This window comes from Seriola dumerili, unplaced genomic scaffold (assembly GCF_002260705.1).
Source record: "Seriola dumerili isolate Sdu_G_001 unplaced genomic scaffold, Sdu_1.0 BDQW01000807.1, whole genome shotgun sequence".
In the NCBI taxonomy this organism is placed as follows: domain Eukaryota; kingdom Metazoa; phylum Chordata; class Actinopteri; order Carangiformes; family Carangidae; genus Seriola; species Seriola dumerili.
In genome coordinates, this window is record NW_019175062.1 from 842,041 (window position 1) to 859,926 (window position 17,886).

Sequence of the window (17,886 nt, forward strand, 5' to 3'; positions counted from 1 at the left end):
TTCATTGCAAATACATTCGAGTCAAAACAGAGTAACAAAAATGTTCTTTTCCAAAATAAGTACATTACATTAATAAATGACAATGTGTACACTCTGTAGAAAGGGAAGCAACTTGAGAATGATTCTTGCATTTCAGGGTCACATTTGCCATCTGGAAGCATTTTGTTTTTAGTTTTCCATAAAGAGGGTAATGATGGTTATTTAGTGATTTCTTTTGTTGTTGTTTTGTTTTTGTTTTTTTTTTTTGTCTGTTTTGCGGGGAAGGAAAGGGGACGTGTCTCTCTCTTTTCTAGTAGGGAGTGAAGCGACTGCACCCTCCTCTGTAAAGGCTAGCCTGCAACATCAAAGATGAAAAAGCTCCAATCAGTATTCAGTGTAGAACCTTTGTTTGTAATATGAATATTAAAATGAACTTCTCTCTTTCCTCCAAAGAAACTTTCCTCCCTTTTTCCTCTTGGCTTTTGTTTAATTGAGAGGGATTTTGTGCACAAGGCAGTTAGGACATTAGTGAAGGGAAATAATGTGACTGTGTGTTTTTGATTGCTGTATGTACATGAGCATAGATGTATAAGTTTCATAGGTTTTCTTTTTGATACTCAGGAAACAAAGTAGTGAATAAATTCCCTGACACTCGCTGACACATGTAAAAATCTCAATTAGTGCAAAACGGGGCAGGACAATAGGACGAGCAAAAGACAACCATCATGGCTTTTTTTTGGCATATGATGAGACACCTCAAGCATTAATATTCAAATCATACATTTCTTAAAGCTTCAATATCTCTGAAATAGAATGATTCATGATCATTCAATGATTCAAAACTGCCAGCAAGAGTCACATTTTAAGCTAAATGAGCTTTTTTCTTGTGGAAAAAACACTGACGGAGGATAAGATGATGGTTGCTTTGAAGTACTGGCAGCATTGGTGTCTGATAAACCCTCTAACATGAATCTGTTGGTATAACCCAGTCCTGCCCACAAAGTCTGCATCCAGATATCTGACTATTTTTGGTCAACCTTGTCCAGAATGTCTCATCCTGTCCACACCTAAAACACAGGTGTAGACAGATGTAGAAAATGAGTGGATTCACTAGCATTTAAAATATTGCTGAATAACTCACTTACACAACCAATAATTCTACCTTCATCAAACCATTATTACCTAGCTCTGAAAAGTTTGCAGTTCGTGAGGTATGATAAAGTTTAAGATGAATTGTTTTGTGTTTGTTTTTAATGTTGAGTATCTAGAATAAAGATTTGTAGTAAGGGGTTTGGCTCACACATGGGAGGATGAGGAAAAGGGGAGGAGTAATTTGAAGAAAAAAGAGAAGAAAGTGTAGAGTAATAAGGAAGAAAACACAGGCCACTGTTTTAATTAAGTAAATGAAGAGGAAAAAAATGGTCGTAATTAATGAAGGCTTTTAGCTAGCAGCTGCACTAGGAGGGGAAGGGAAGGGGAGGGGGTGTTTGGGGGGACGCACGGGGAGGTGGTAGGGCTTTCGATTTCCATCACCACAAACACGTCAGCACTCAGCATTAACCCTCATCTGTCTGGAGTCCAAGATGCTGCACCAAGCAACAGCTTTGCTACCAGAAACTTTGATTCTCCTTCTCCATCTCCTACTTTTCCTTCTTTTGGAGACTTTTTTTTTTTTTTTTTTTCTCTTTCTGCTTTAATCTCCCACGGCACGTTGAGGCATGTACTAGATGGTCGTTAATCTTTGGAGGAAGTCCCTACCCACGCCCTCGAAAGAAAACAAATTGTACTTTCTGTTTGCTCCCCATCTTCTGGGGTGCTCTCTTTCTTTTCTTTAGAGAGTTTTTTTTTTCATCTTTGATGTTAGCTGCAAAGCTAGCTAAAAACAAACATTAACCATTCGACTCCCCTTGCAAAATTTGAAGAGACTGTTTCCTGTGGGGAGGAATTCTCAGTCTCAATTGGATTTCAAGCAAGTTGCTTCAGGCCAATGAAATTGAATAGGGAGTATGAGAATAAGGCAATGTCCCTTTTTCATTTACTGAAGTGGCAAAGATTCACATTAAACATTAAAATGGATCTCTCAGAGGGAAACACAACTCACAGGAACAACAAGTAAGAATAGACTCTTCTGTTTAAGATCTTCCAAGGCTGTTACTAAGGCATGCCAGCAAATGACTGAATGTGTTATTAATTAAATGTTGTTAAATGTTTCATTTATATGAACAGTTCAGTAACCCTTCCCCCTGTCCTGGAGCTCATACAGTATGTTAACAAAGACAACAGTGTGACAACACGACATCTCATACAGTCAGCGGCTAAGAAACAGAAAACAGACTCACCATAGTGCCCACACTGTAAGTGGCTGCAGGACCAATCGTATGGTGATACGGGTCTGCTGTTGCATAGACTCTGCCGTAACTATGAAGGAGAAAACAGACAGAAACAGTGTTTAATGTGCAGACAAATGTAGCTAAACACAACCTATGGATATACTGCAAAGATCAGGACCTACATTTATCAAGCATGACAGTTTCCCTCCAGGGAGCTTGTGCATAGCGGTTGACCGGGATTAAAATCATTCCTGTCTCAGATGAGTTAGAAACTCTGTGAATGTGCCCTGAAAACATTCTTAATTAAGCAGTGGTTTGCACCCTGGGCCCAGGTAGGGCTGGATCAACTTGCTAGGGAACCCAGGGGCAAATTTTGAATGGTGGGCTCCTGTTGACATACCTTTAAGTACCCCTCAGGTACACACACAACAAATAACAGACTACACATTGTAGCATTATTATATTGTGCACAGAGCCCCAGAAACCATTCAGAATACAACCTGCTGTGTGGTGCTTTAATAAAACATATTTTCATAAAGGAATATGGACTACAGATAATTAACATCTGCTGAAATAACAAAAATTATTAAAAAAAAGTTCCACCCTTGTTTCAAGGCTTATGCATCTATAATAATGTGGTAATAGCATTCGGTTCTGAGTGGAGTGACAAATGTAGGTTAATGCTATCAGTATTTATTTGAACAAACTCGTTTTTTAAAATTAGAGATCTAGATTTTATTTCCCTCATTTCCTGTGGACACTTAACTAAAACTCATGCAGTCCAATCCAACAGTCCCACCTTCATGAAGGTTATAATGTTCAGTCTGTGTTGACACTGTTTTAGAGAGGTGTTGATTCGGGACGGGTGGCAGCAGGTCAAGCAAATTAGTCCAGATGTTCCATATGTCCCTCTCCCTAGCAACATTTTCCAGCTCCTCCTGAGGGATCCTGAGGTGTCCCAGGCCAGATAAGATATATAATCTCTCCAGCATGTTCTGGGTCCATCCCAAGGAGTCCTACCAGTCGGACGTGCCAGTAAGACCTCCAATGGAGGGAACCCAGGAGGCTTCCTAACCAGATTTCCGAACCAACACCTCATCTGGCTCCTTTCGATGCGAAGGAGCAGCGGCTCTACTCCGAGCTTCCCCCAGATGTCAGAGCTGCTTATCCTATCTGTAAGGCTGAACCCAGCCACCCTGCGGAGGAAACTCGTCTCACCTGCTTGTACCCATGATCTCATTCTTTCAGTCACTATCCAAAGCTCATGACCGTAGGTGAGGGCTGGAACAAAGATCAACTGGTAAAATCGAGAGCTTTGCCTTGCTTCTTCACCACAACACTCCGGTACAACACCCACTTTATTGCAGATGCTGAACCAATCTCCCACTCCATCCTACCCCACTCATGAACTACCCCCCCCCCCAAGGTACTTGAACTCCTTCACTTGGAGCAAAAACTCCATCCCAACCCGAAGGCAGCAATCCACCATTTGTGCTGCTGAAACTTCCCTAAATTACAGAAACGCCTCTCTGTATGACACAGTACATAAACTACATCCTCATGACAAGTGACCACACAATGGTATCAAGACCTCTCTGAAACGATCTCAGTAAAAACTGAACATTATAACCTTAACGAAGGGAGGATTTATTACCGGACTGTTGTATTAGACTGTGTTAGCTCTAGCTAAGTGTACCTAATAAAGTGCCAACTGGGTGTACATCACCCTGTATTTACCATCTGCTTGGAACTCCTAGCAAGTTAGGACAGCTGTGGCGCTCTGGGGACGTTTTTTTGTATATGAGGCCGTAGATTCAGACGCAGAGTGACATTTTGACTTATTCCCCAAACATAAAACTATATGGATTCTTTGAACCAGTACAAATCAAAGGTGAAGTTAATCAGCTGGGAAATACTGTTAATTGTTTCCCCCTTCCCCAACTCCAACCACTAGACATAAACCTTGTGCATGTTGGCTTTGATTGAATAGCTCTGATAATGGATAGGGAGTGCTAAAATGAGTATGCATGAGACACATAAGGCACTGGGTCGTCGATTTTAACTGAGGTCTGGAGGAGAGATCTATAATCATTTCCCCCTCTCACTCACGCTAAGGACAGACCTATGGGATGAAAATGCAATCGATGTTTCCCTATAAATGTACGCTGTAAAGGTGAGAGTGTGTGATTGCAATGATTTGTTTTACCCATTTCAATTTATGAGGAAAAGTGTTTTATCTTCCGGTTGATGGGGAAGGATTGCAATAAAAGTAACGTCAGCCAGAGAGGGGAAAAAAAGAGGGAGAAAGATAAGAAAAGAAATGGACGGAGTGATAAGAGTAGTAGATGGCTGAAGGGAGGGAGAAATAATATTATGAACAAGGAGAAAAATGAGAAGATCATCCTTTTGGGGTGTGGAGACGGAGACAGAAGACAGAAGACGCAGGGGAGAAGGGAAATATAGGTTTGTAAAGAAAAAATATTTAGAAGAAAGAGGACGCTAAAAAACAAAGGGCGGAACATTTCTCTGATGATGTCCCGTACCTTCTCCTCCGTCTACACCGCCCTCTTCTTCACCTCCTTCTCTCCTCCTATCCTAGGCGACGTGTCTCCTATCTTCCATCTCCCCCTGTATCTCTCTCCGTCTGTCTCCCGAGGCTTATTTCCGGTCTTTTCACCAGCACTGGCTTGGAACTAATCCCCTCCCTCAACACCGCTCTCTTTTCTCGTTCCACCCCTCCATTCCTCTTTGTCTGATGCCACCGACCGCTTTATTTATATTCCTCTCTTCCTGTCTTGTTTGTTTATTCTCCTCTAAAAGTAGAGGGAAGCCAACATAGGTCTGGAGGGCAAAGATAAGTGGCTGCGCAGGCACACTATGTGTTAGACTATGTGTTATAGAGGGAGACCTGAGGAGAGGTGGTGGGAGTTTACATGGAGGGAGGAAGGAGGTGGTTTTGAGGACTGCAAATAGTCTGTTTTATTTTTTCATCATTGATTTATCACTAATATTTCCTGATTAGTCTCAGTCAAATGTGACTCACAGGCTGCTGGTCTCTTTCTGGTGAAATGGCAAATAAGATAAATCCCTAAAAATCTGCTTAGAAATCATAGAACAGATGATTTCTTCAGTATTAATAGTAATCCAGTGATCGTCTTCTGTCTCCATGACTACAGCATGAACAGGAACTGCTAGTAGCTAATGCAGCATGACTTTTCCTGGAGTAAAAACCTAGAGCAGTTTACTACAGTAGTACTTTAGTATATTGTATATATAGTACACTGTATAGACAGACTATCTGAGTACTTTCTGGACCATCACTATATATAGCATGCCTAATAAAAAATATATGGCATGAAAATAACAATAGATCAACCACAAAATGATCAATAGTTCAACATTCAGTTTACAATGATATAAAACACATAAAAGCTAAATATTTGCACATTGGGTGAATGTTTTTAATGTTTCGGCATTAAAAATGTTTTGACTAAACAATGAACCTACTGCTCCACCTGTGGGGCCGCTAGAACAATGCAGAACTGGACTGATAGTACTATGAAAACATGTAATATATGTGGAGGCTTCATGTCTCAGTTTCCCACAACCCTCCACTTATTACTTAAGTATACTTAACTTCCTGCCTGAACTCCCTGATGGACTCTGGACAAACTGGACATTTACAGTATGCCAGTGGTAAAGTAACCCAGGATGTAATTTTATCAACCAAAGCGGTGGTCATGAAGGGCAAAGACCAAAGGACCACGTTTTCTTTCATACCCACTGGTTTTATCATAAGATAGCCCAGCATACTTCATATACTAACAACCTATTATAACCAATTTCAAAAGAAATAGAAGTTGACTGATTTTATTTTCTTTCTAACAACTTTCTGGAATCACTTCAGACACAATGGACACAACTAGAGATGCCAGGGTCACACCAAGCTGATGAGCCAGGAGAAACAGGACTGCTGGATATGCTCGATGCTATTTAGCAGGAAGGACAGCCAGACACACATCTGGTTGCTTGCAAGTACGATCATCAAATATGGCTGACATTCAGGCAAAGTTAGTAATAGGACTGTGTAAATTTGCTGCGTTTATGCCTGGTGTCCAGGTGAGTTTTTTAAGCCTCTAAAACGGAGACTTTTGGTCTCACTTTACTTTGAAACTTAGACTGTCGGAACCGATCACGCGGACACCCCATGTTCGCTTCCTGATCCAGTCTTATCAGTCATGATGTATCCTTCCCTGACTGGTCACACTCTACATTTTGTAATGTTTAGAAATCTCTGGTCTTACTTTTTGCCATAGCTGTTCCTCGTTGGTAGTATTTTCTGCAACTAAGCAAACAAATGCAGAGTAGACAATCTGCTTCCTGTTTACACCAGCAAGCACATGGCCGCTGTGCGTGAATGGTCATGTGATAAATATAAATAGTATTTGCAGTGTTATTAATAATTGCTAAGTGTGTACCAAGTTACTGTTTTCACAGATGAAAACAAAAAGTAACTAAAAATTTTTTTCACCTGGCAAAACTTTTTTCACCTATTCTCACAGAAAAGTAACTTGGAAAAAATGAACCAGGTAAAACTTTTCTCCTCGCCTGTTTTAACAGATTACAAAAAAGGAACTTAGAAATATGATCCTGGTGAAACTTTTTCACACATGAAACAAAAATTAAGGAACTTTAGAAAGATTATCCCAGTAAAACCTTTTCTTTCACCTGTTCTTAAGTCATAAACTCATATTCTGCCCCTCTGGGTTTCCGTAGAAACCTATAGTTACCTGTAAAATATAGTGTCTCGAGGGGTGTGGCTGTTAAAGGGTTAAAGGGGTTGTCTTTGCGCTAATGCTATTTGAAAAATGAAGGAAGAAGGACAAAGTGCATTTGAAGATCAGTCCTCTTACACGGTCTCAAGTGCAGACAGTGGAAGTCTTTTGTGTGTGTGTGTGTGTGTGTGTGCACACACTCTAGAGAGACAGAATAGAGGAAGAGTCTCCCATTCAGTCTGTGTAAGACCTCTCTTATCCCACAATAAATAAAACTCCTCTACAGCCCCCCCAGCCTTTGCCCCATCTCCTCCCAGCTCCACCTCACGGCCCGGGCTTCCCTTTAAATCAGGAGAGCTTAAAAAATAGAATGAGAGAGACACAGAATAAAAGATGAAACGGGGAGAGAGTGAAGAGGGATACACTACACATCAGCCACAGAGGGAGAACGAATAACGGAAGGAGGGAATGTGAGAGAGAAGAAAAACAAAGGAAATGAAATAAGTCTTCTGGAGAGAGACATGCCCCCTCACCTGCTCCGCTCTGTTCATAATTCTCCTGAGCACGCCGCTCGCTCCTCGCCTCTGATAAATCTTACATTATCGGAGGCCTACAGGCTCTTGCTGTGGCTGTTTCTTATCAGGCCTGACATGCTCAATCTCCCTATGATTAGCTCCCCAAGCACCTTCATACACACACACACACACACACACACACACCTAGACTGTGTAGGTAGTGGGTGTGCGCAATGCTCAAAGACACACACGCACATGTTTTTTCTGTAAATACATATCACTTTTGATCTGGAGGAATCACTGGCACACTGCAGGCTCCCAGAGAGCTGGGGACAGCTGCACCGAGAGAGGAGCAGCGGTGCTGGGCAGAGCGGGGTCCAGGGCCAGGGCAGGAGCAGGGGGCAAGGGCAGGGGTAAGGGCAGGGATGGTAGGGTAGGGCTCAAGGCCCCAGAGGTTCATGGATTAGAGGTTGGAGACAGGGAGCTCCAAGAGGAATGACGAGTGAAAGATGGAGTGGACCACACTGCTCTCTCCTCCCTGTGCTGCACTCCTTTTGTCACAAAGCAAGATTAGGGGCCTAACCATTTATGTGTGGACTTAACTCAAGATTTTCTGGCTCTGTTAACCAGGGTAGATCACCATGGTAACCTACATTGCATGGCTAAGCTTCTCCAGAGCAGGCTAACTTCAGGGAATCAGAATTAGATCCCTGGTAAAATCTTCCTACAGGATCCCGACATGGACAAAAGTACTCAGTTTAGCAATATAGGACTTTCTTCACTTCTCCTGTCTCGACCAAAATCACTATAGAATATAATAAATTTTACATTTTCCATACTCACTCTAGACTAAAATGCCAACTATATGCCATCAATGCCACCATTAAAAAGGCACTTATTTGTCCCACTTATTCATAGAGTAGAGTTGTCCTTCCTGTCCCTGCTGCATTTCAGCTGCTTGTTTTTCTTTTTCTTTTAAATCAATGTATGAACTGGAGTTTGAAATATGTAAAGCATTCAGCTGAATACAATTAAAAATTCTAATATTTTTGTGTTGCTAATTTCGAAATGGTTGTAAAGTGACATTATGCTTGCAGGGCTGTCGGAAGCATTAACTAAAGCACGTTTATATGCAGAACATATTTTGCATTTTTTTCCGGGGAAAATTCTACCAATATCAATTTTTGTTGATGCAATATGTCAAAGTTGTTCGGTGACTTGAGAAGCAAAGGAGCCACCAAAAAGCAAAAACGTCTGTGTACGCCTTCGGTTCGAAGGCAGGTAAGGGAAACACACACGACGTCTTTTTGATGAACGTGCATGCAAATGAAATTTTTTACGACGACACCTTCACAGAACATGGAAGCCAACATACCTGTCGCTGTACGCAGCTGCAGCGGTACCAGCTGGCTGGGCATATCTGTAAGCTGCGTACCCTCCCTGAGAAGAGACAGGGGAGTTCAATACCACCTCCAGTTAGGAACACAAGATGGTCACCAACAATTAGCTGCAAACACAGCTGACTTTGAGGGAAGCGCTGGATCACATGCTCAAGACACCCAGCACCACATTATTGACAATAAATGAAAATTCATATAAATAGAGTTTGACTCACATATATTTCTGCACCATAAAAACCATCCTGGTAGACCACACTGTTGACAGAGGACATCAAACATTAGACATTAAACAACAGTGGGCAACAAATATGTCTTCATCTATGTAGACGACATCCTGATTTTCTACATAACCACACAGTGACACGTTCTGCATGTCTGGACTGTTTCTCCAGAAGCTTCTGGGAAATGAACTCTTTAATGAATGTAGATAAATGTTATTTCCACTGTGTCCTTTCTGGGGTGTGTGGCAACATTCAGATGGTGAGAGCTGTGACCGACCGGCCCCCTCCTGACTCCTGTAAACAGCTCCAGCGTTTCCTAGGTTTTGTCAATTTTTACAGCTGATTCTTCCAAGGCTGTGGCACCACTAAAGCCCCCCTGAACTCCCTCAAGTCCTCCAATACCCAGTCTGAGATGTCCAAGCAGAGAGGCTCTGATTTCCATGAGTTTGTTTCATAAATGCAGCCAGCAGCACATTTTCTTTGATGTTTTTTTTTCTGTTTTTCAAAATAAAATATTACAAGTTGATTTTGTTTTTAAAGTTTTAAACTATAAACTAATTGTTAAAAGCTAAATTAAAGAAAATTAATTTACATTCCCACCATACAGTCAGTGACTGATGACCAACTGTACCACATACATTATTCTTCTCTCAGCCTCCTGCCTTTACTCTCTCTGTCTCCATCTGCATTTCTTTCTTTCAACCCCTACAACACTCTCTCAGTCATCTATTCTCTCTCTCACTCTCCATGTCTCCCCCCTTCACGTCCACGAGGTCTCTCGCTCTCTGAAGCGGGCCCATTGGAGTGTGCAGGGCAGGTCATAGCAGTCTATTCACCGCCAAATAAAGAATGACACATTAGAAAAAAGAGAGACAAATTTGGCCATTCTGGAATCAAAGAGCAATTTTCCGCTCTATTAGAAGGCGGCGGTTTTGTTTTCCACTCACTATTCTTCTATAACTGCGTGTGTGTATATGTGTGTGTGTGTGTGTGTGTGTGTGTGTGTGTGTGTGAGTATGTATATATTTGTGTGTGAGTGTGTGTTTTTGTGTGTGTGTTATCCCCTGTGTCTGAATAATACTGTGAATTAGATTTGTGCAGTCGCGTGTTTTCAGTCTTAGAGACCTGTCATACAGTGTTTATTTGATTATCGTGTGTTTGTGTCGGCTGGAAGTGTGCATGTGTTTGTGCGTGCTCGCAGCCACTCACGCTCCGTAGGCAGGGATGGGTGGAGGAGGAGGTGCGGCGCGGAACGTGTTGTAGACGGCCCGACCCCTCCCTCTCAAATGGGCCCCTCTGTAGGCCATGGCTGCTCCTGTGCTGGGGTATGGAAAGCCTGTAACTGACAGACACACACACACACACACACACACACACACACACACACACACACACACACACACACACAGATGCAGAGGTGGGAAGGAGCACAATATGTTACAACACTAAGTTTCATATTTTCATTTGCAGAAAATCCCCTGAACATTTAAAGCACATGGCTGCTGCTGTGCTCTAGTTTTCTTACTGTCGAGAAAACCCAACAACGTGTTGGTCCATCTGCCCTGTGTGTGTCTCAGCTGGCGCCTAATGACAAAGCTATGCTATAAAAATGACTCACAGATATATAGTTTACTTCTTTCAAAAAGGGGCTCAGTAATTTCATAAAACTGATGGATACTAGATTTCAAGAACAGGAGGAAATGGTGTGTTTGTTAGGGACTATTTTCAGGTGGATAACACAGCTAACCCATGGTTTTAGGTCTGTTAGCATTCTCTGAGTAAAATCAACCTGGAAATGTCAGGAAACAGATTTATTTCACCAGACTGGATGTCCAGACTGATCCAGAGACTGCTGCACATGATGCACATGATGTATATTTACATGTCCACCATGGCATTTAATGTGCAGTCACATGAAAATCGAACATGACTTACTCTCTCAATATTAACTTGTAGATTCATTAGATCAGATTGATTACAGGAAACAAGACCGGAGCAGATTTCCAAATGTTGGTGGAAGCAAAGCCTTTTTGAGAAATTATGTTTTCATGCAACTAAACTGCAACCATGGGATAATATAAGTACACAACTCAACAAAATATATAACATAGGTCTAGTTGATTTTAGACATTTTAATGTGGAAAAGTTAAACATTATAACTTTTCCACATCAAATAACAGAAGATGTAATTAGATTTCTTACAAAACATATTTGCTGTTGCAGTTTAGTTGTGTAGAAGTATCATTTTTAGGAGACAGGTTGTTTTGAGATATTATGATTAAATTGTGTCTGTATCATTTTCACACAATGAAAAATATATAAAAAAAAGTGACAGATTGAAATTACATAACATTTCATAAAAACATTTCCTATTCTCTGCTGATTCAGACAGGAGCTGAAAAAAGATCAATCACACCTTTAACTTAAAACTTAAAAACATCTGACAAGAACCTGACAACTTGACAGGATTTAGCTAAAGGTAAAAAAAAAGGATGGAGGGAATGTTCCTGAGATGAAACTGCGAGTGGAGCTGGCAGAGAGAGCAGCAGAGGCGCAGAGGCCTGTGTAGAGGTTTGGCTCAGTGTTTGGCAGCAGGGACACAAAGCAGATGGCCTGTATTGTTTGTAGTGGTAGAATCAGCCTATGGCCATCCTTCATCATCCACACACACACACACACACACACACACACACACACACACACACACACACACACACACACACACACACACACACACACACATAAACACACACGTGGGGGTCACCCTTACCCGCACGGGGTGGCATGGTGATGTGATGTGAACTGATTTAGGTGAAGGTCTCTGTTTAACCTTCAGCCAGTGGGGGAGCAAGGCCAAAAATGAGTTTTCTGGATTCTGGGCCGACACGTCTTTACTCTGATTTGAAGTAAATAACACACATCCGTGATTCTAAATATCATTACAGTGGGGCCATAAGTACATGTCTGTCTTCCCTTTCTGGGAAAGTGCTCTCAGACTTTTAGACCCTACAGTTTAAAATATCAACAGATATTGACAGGTTGTGGGATGGATATATATTGATAATAATACATACATAAGAATACATATTTGTATGGGCTGGACGTATATGTCAATATATGAAATTGTTCCAATTTCTAATAGGTTTCATATTTGATTTTTACATATATTTTTATTTTATATGTAAATATATTTCATATATAGAAATTCAATATATATGTAATTGCATTTGCGTATGGGGTAATTCATTTATTCAGTTAACTGTTCCATTACATTACCTTTGATTTTTACTTCCCAACATAAAGATCTAAATGATGCTTTAAAACCTTCTGCATACACTGCAGGAAAAATCATTCTGGTGGAGCGACACTGATTTTTAATTTAATCTAATTTAATTTACATCAACTTTTATTTCATTTCAAGCAGTTAATATAGAGGCAGTAAGGTTCCGGGGATCTTTAGAGCTCACCCTCCAGAATTCACAAAATTGTCACCCATTGATTCTTGATTGACTTGCCATTTAGTGCAAACACCACTGCACAGGTTCATCCAAAAGGAGGTATTATTTCCTACAATAGCCTGCAGAGAATGTTTGATATTATTAGTAAAAATGCAGAGAACGGAAAGCCTCATGGTCTTCAGCGTGGAGACATGAACTTTTATCGGAATGAAATATCCTGATTATTAGTATTCTGCTGAAACTATGCAAAATGTAACCGTTCCTGTTCACAGTGAAGGTGTGTGATCTATTACTGTGATGGATGACGACATCAGAAGTCTTCAGAGTTTGTTTCTTTTGAGTAAAACTCAAAATTTCAAAATATAAATGTCCATATAGTCCAGACTACGGTGGCCCTGAGCGCACAACACAACTTAAGAAAACATGTGCAAATAGACAAAAGACAAACAAATCTTCATCAATTTGACATGTGCTGCAAATCCTCACAACAAAACCACATACTGAAAAGCTGGAAGCAGCAGGGACGACAACGGAAGTGTTTCCAGGGGACACTAAAAGGTGATGAACCTGCTCTTGTTGACGTTAAAAGCATTGAACAACAAGTGCATGGATGTACGAGTGCGTCCCAGCCACCTTCATAACTTTTTAGTGTCCCCTGGAAACACTTGTGCTGTGAGTGCTTGCAGTGTTATGTGTTGTCAAACTGATGAAGATGTTTTCTAAATGTGTTTGTGTTTTGTCTGTTTGCATGTGTTTTCTTAAGCTGCAGTGCGTTGAGCCTTCAGGGCCACCGTACCAGACACCGCCATGCACACATAGGAGTGTAGTGCAAAACCTGTGGGCTGTAAACTCTAACAGATACAGATGAATGCCTTGAAAGGAGCCCTGTTAAACTCCAAACACACTGTATCACCTCCCAAGCACCTTCAGACCTCGGAGGGGCCCCTGATATGGATGACTACACCTACTGTCTGCAGCAGCAGAGAAAAGCACAACCTGCTCCGCTGCAAGTGTTCAGAGACCGAAACACTCTCTCCCTCTCTCTCCCCTCCATCCATCTGTTTCTCTCTCTCTCTCTCTCTCTCTCTCTGAGGGGTGATGGAAATTCTCTACCCTCTGCTGTTTCTGCCTCTACTCCAACTCGTCAGACAACAGCATTAATATGCCACACGGCCAACTCGCAGTCCATTGGCGATATATTCTGAGCGAAGGATCAATTTTCCCCCACCTTTCCTCTTCTTTCTTCACATCAGAGAATCCTTAACATCCATATATTCATTCCTCTTTGTGCGTGTGCGTGTGCCAGTAAGTGCACTGCACGTGTGCGCATGCATATAAGTGAGCATGAGGACATGTGTATGTGCATGTTGGTGTTGGTGTGACGTATATGAATGCAATCTGGTAATGAGCTACGGCCTGTGCATGCTACAGCGATGCTGTAATAACCCTTGAATCATGGCGGGGCCTCTTCCTGACAGCCAGCGCCCCCCCCATAAAATAAACAAACAACATCCACTGATACACACATGCATAAAGAACCACACCTCAAGGCTGCATACACACATACGCACATGTTATCTGTTGGTGTAGGACTTGTTGTGGATGTTAGCTGGAGTCATTTACATTAAGAACAAAACAGCAGTTATAAGATTGTGTTTTTATGTATTTTATATATTCATATGTGATTATGTTTGCAGCTGTGTGTGTGTGTGTGTGTGTGTGTGTGTGTGTGTGTGTGTTGTTTGAATCACACCTCAATTCCAGGTTTTATTACGGCGTGTCTAACTAACTGCTTGGAAAATCACAAAAATCTACATGCTACATTACGACAGGGAGGTTGCCAGGCATTAAAGTGAATTATATTTTCAGTGAGCAGATACACTAAAATCTCACAGTGATGACATCAAGTGGAGTGGCAGAATGAGCTACGGTAAAAAGTTGAAGCCTTAACTTCAGATGAAGGAAGCAAAATTAAGGAATTTATAAATGCACTTCACAGGAATAGCTTTCCATAAAGATCTCACTCACTCATGCAGAGTTGAAAGGACCGAAAATGATTTTAATGAATCTGGATTTAATAAACCTCTAATATATTATAATATTCATGCAAAACACTAGACTGGTGTCTTTGTTTTTTAAAGGTCCCATATTGTATATATTATATACTGTGTTTTATTTGAAGTGTTGATCCATAAGAAGATATATTTGTGGTTTTAAGAAACAAAAACCATCTCAATGTAGTAGGAGGCCTCTCTTCTGATTGGCTGACTGTTTTCTGAGTGATCCAATAAAAATATAGAAGATTTCAGGTAAACACCCAGAGAAACCAAATCCTGCAAGATTGGATGTTGAGTCCTTTAAAGTAACCATGTAAACCTCAGATGCATCCAGAATCTGCTGCTGTTTACATTCAAACTGGGGCTGAATTTATCAATGGAAACACTTTTGGACTTTTACTCAAAATAGCATATATGATGGGTATGATTGATTTAATTGATTACATATTTGTTGTAGAATTCATCAATGTGCATTTGCTTTGAAGGAATCTTAAATTTCACTACACACATGGATCATAATGTTAAATCAATGCAGCCTCATCTTCTGTTACAGTCACAGTACAAGTAATGGCTGAAAGTGCAGAGCAGCACAGCTAAAGTCATGCTACTGTATATAAACCTCATGACAAATCACTACCTGCTTTTTAAGTACCCGGGACTGATTCAGTTAGAAAAGGCGGGGTCAGTAGCTGGCGGTGATCTCGGGCCGGCCTTGGACCAATGACGGGGCGCCAATATGACAAAGGCCAGAGTTGATCTGATGTCGCCCTTCCAACTGCAAATTTTTCAGCATATGTTAAAAAGGCCCAAGCCACTTGCCTTGTTACTTTGCTGCCTGCATTTTGCATTTTAATCCTATTTGTTGTGTTCTGGAGAGCGGCTCTGCCAAGCTCTGCATACACCAGCTCCCATGAGATACACACACACACACACACACACACACACACACACACGTTTGTCCTGCTTTGCATATACCCAGTCTAGGACACAGTCAATCAATCAGTATTACATTTCCCTCATTGTCCTTCAAGCCCAGGCAGTCTATTTTACCCAGTCACCCAAACACACATATGCACACATGTATACACACACACACACACACACACACACACACACACACACACACGCAAACCTCTTTCTCGCCTGTGATGCACACACTCTCCACGTAGGCCAAGGCTATTATGCAAACTCTGATCAAAAAACATTAGTGGTAGTCTGGACTCATCAGACTTTACCCCACCGAGCTGCAGCAGATCATATTATGTGTTTGGGTGAGTGTGTTGACGCCTGGTTGTGTTACGCTGGAACACTTACTCACCTGAAGACGGGCCTTTGTTTAAAGCATGCTGTTATTAGAGACAGGCCTTTATTTCTAATCCCCATGTTTTGCGTTCATTCTATGTTAATAATAAGCTTCCTTGTTTTCTCGTTTTGTCAACTTAATGTAAATATGTACGTTTTGTTAATTTCAATGTCATTCGATCTACATTTTATTTTATTATATTTTAAAGTTCAGTTAATTAGAATTTACATTTCCAAGTTGAACTAATTTAAAAGGATTTACAGTAAATGAAACGTTCAGTTTCATTACAGCAGCTTAACACAGGGAAATCTTAGTGGACTTAATGAATTGTTTACATACAGTAGAAGCAATTTGCAATACAAATACATTCCAGATGAGAGTAACACTGCCCAGATCATGTTTTCACCAGTACTATTGGGAAAAAAAATTTCAATGAATGTATCTGACAAGTCAAGAAATATTAATCCTGTCGGCAAATCATTCACTGAAATCGTATTTCATTTTTTCCCTCAAAATATTTCCACTCATAACAAACTACAGCATTTTGTATTCTTATGTTTAGGTACTCACTCACTGCATGTAAAATATGGTCTTGGTTTAAAAAATATTTAATAATTTTACCTAGTTAACATTTAACTGAAACCACAACCTTTCCCCAACCTTGAGTGCAGAGTCAAAGCTGTGCTTCGCCCACAATCTGCCCAATAAATTCCACTAGGTTGAATAAACATTGCCAACATATTCGTGGCAGGAATTACATTTACAAAGTATATTTGGCAATACCAATTTGTAGCATATAAATATAATTTCTAGGAGAAACTTCACATCAGAAACTGAAGACTGTGTTCACATGCACTGCAAAAAAAATAGCCCTTACATGCAGCAGGTAGTCCATCGCAATTCTCCCAGACTGACGCCATTATTTAGTGTATAACTGATATAAGATTTTTTTTAACTATTTGAAATAAGGGTGCAGTGAGAGGACAGACAAATCTACTGTTCAGCTGTGGAAACTTTAAGTTCCCAATATATCTGAAATCAATTATAATAATAATAATAATGATACAAATCTTAGTTGGCCTTTGGAGTAATGATGTTTCTGTTCATCGTGCCGTGCTGCCGTCACAGTGACACCTCCCCTGTCTGAAGATTTCGTTATGAACATGCTCTGTTGTACTGTAAAAAATCCCACTCGAAAGCTTTCCACACACAGATACGTAGGTCCGAGCTTTTTCTTTGAGAATTCATAGCATTGTGGTTCCACGGCGTGGCCCTGTAACCGTGGTGAAGTGTGTGTCTATGAGCGTGCTGTGTGTAACCATGAGCGTCTGGTTGTTTAGGGGCATACCAGAGCGTGACTGTACGGGAGAGACTGTACATCTATGCCTCAACTAGGCTACAACATTCATGAGCGCGTGAGCATGGGTGTGTATGCATGCGGAGGTCATGCATACACACCCATGACGGATGGTGAGGTCATCCGTCACTCCTCTGAATGGGGTTTGCGCACAATAAACTTGTAGCTGAGCCCAGCAATGGAGATGGAGTGCACTGTCAGCCGGCCAGGATTTATGGAGGCCGATTCAGCTGATGGGTGCTGGGAAAAGCTATCTGATAAAGGGTGATTAATCGCCCTTACATCCCACTTTATATCCTGCTTTACTCCCTCTCCAAAATAGATTAAATGCAGCCATAATTATTTCAGAAGGAGTCTTAATCCCATGCACTTTCGCTTACAGGTGGGAATTCTTTCATTTTTCATCGAGTGGAGGTGAGAGGAGGGAGAGAAGTAGGAACACCTGGAAGAAAAAATGCAAAGGTGGAGGCGTGGATATAAACTGCACAGTA

At 41.1% G+C, this 17,886-nt stretch overlaps 1 protein-coding gene across 1 annotated transcript in view; it reads right to left on the bottom strand.

Moving 5' to 3' along the window:
- Window positions 1–289: 289 nt before the first annotated feature.
- Window positions 290–17,886, bottom strand: part of LOC111237065 (RNA binding protein fox-1 homolog 3-like) — a 530,950-nt gene continuing 513,353 nt past the window's right edge. The window contains exons 11-15 of the mRNA XM_022766019.1: window positions 10,430–10,562; window positions 9,215–9,254; window positions 8,975–9,039; window positions 2,319–2,397; window positions 290–334 (exon numbers count right to left, since the gene is read on the bottom strand). Coding sequence (XP_022621740.1) covers window positions 290–334; window positions 2,319–2,397; window positions 8,975–9,039; window positions 9,215–9,254; window positions 10,430–10,562 — 362 coding nt within the window. The remainder of the gene's footprint in view (window positions 335–2,318; window positions 2,398–8,974; window positions 9,040–9,214; window positions 9,255–10,429; window positions 10,563–17,886) is intronic.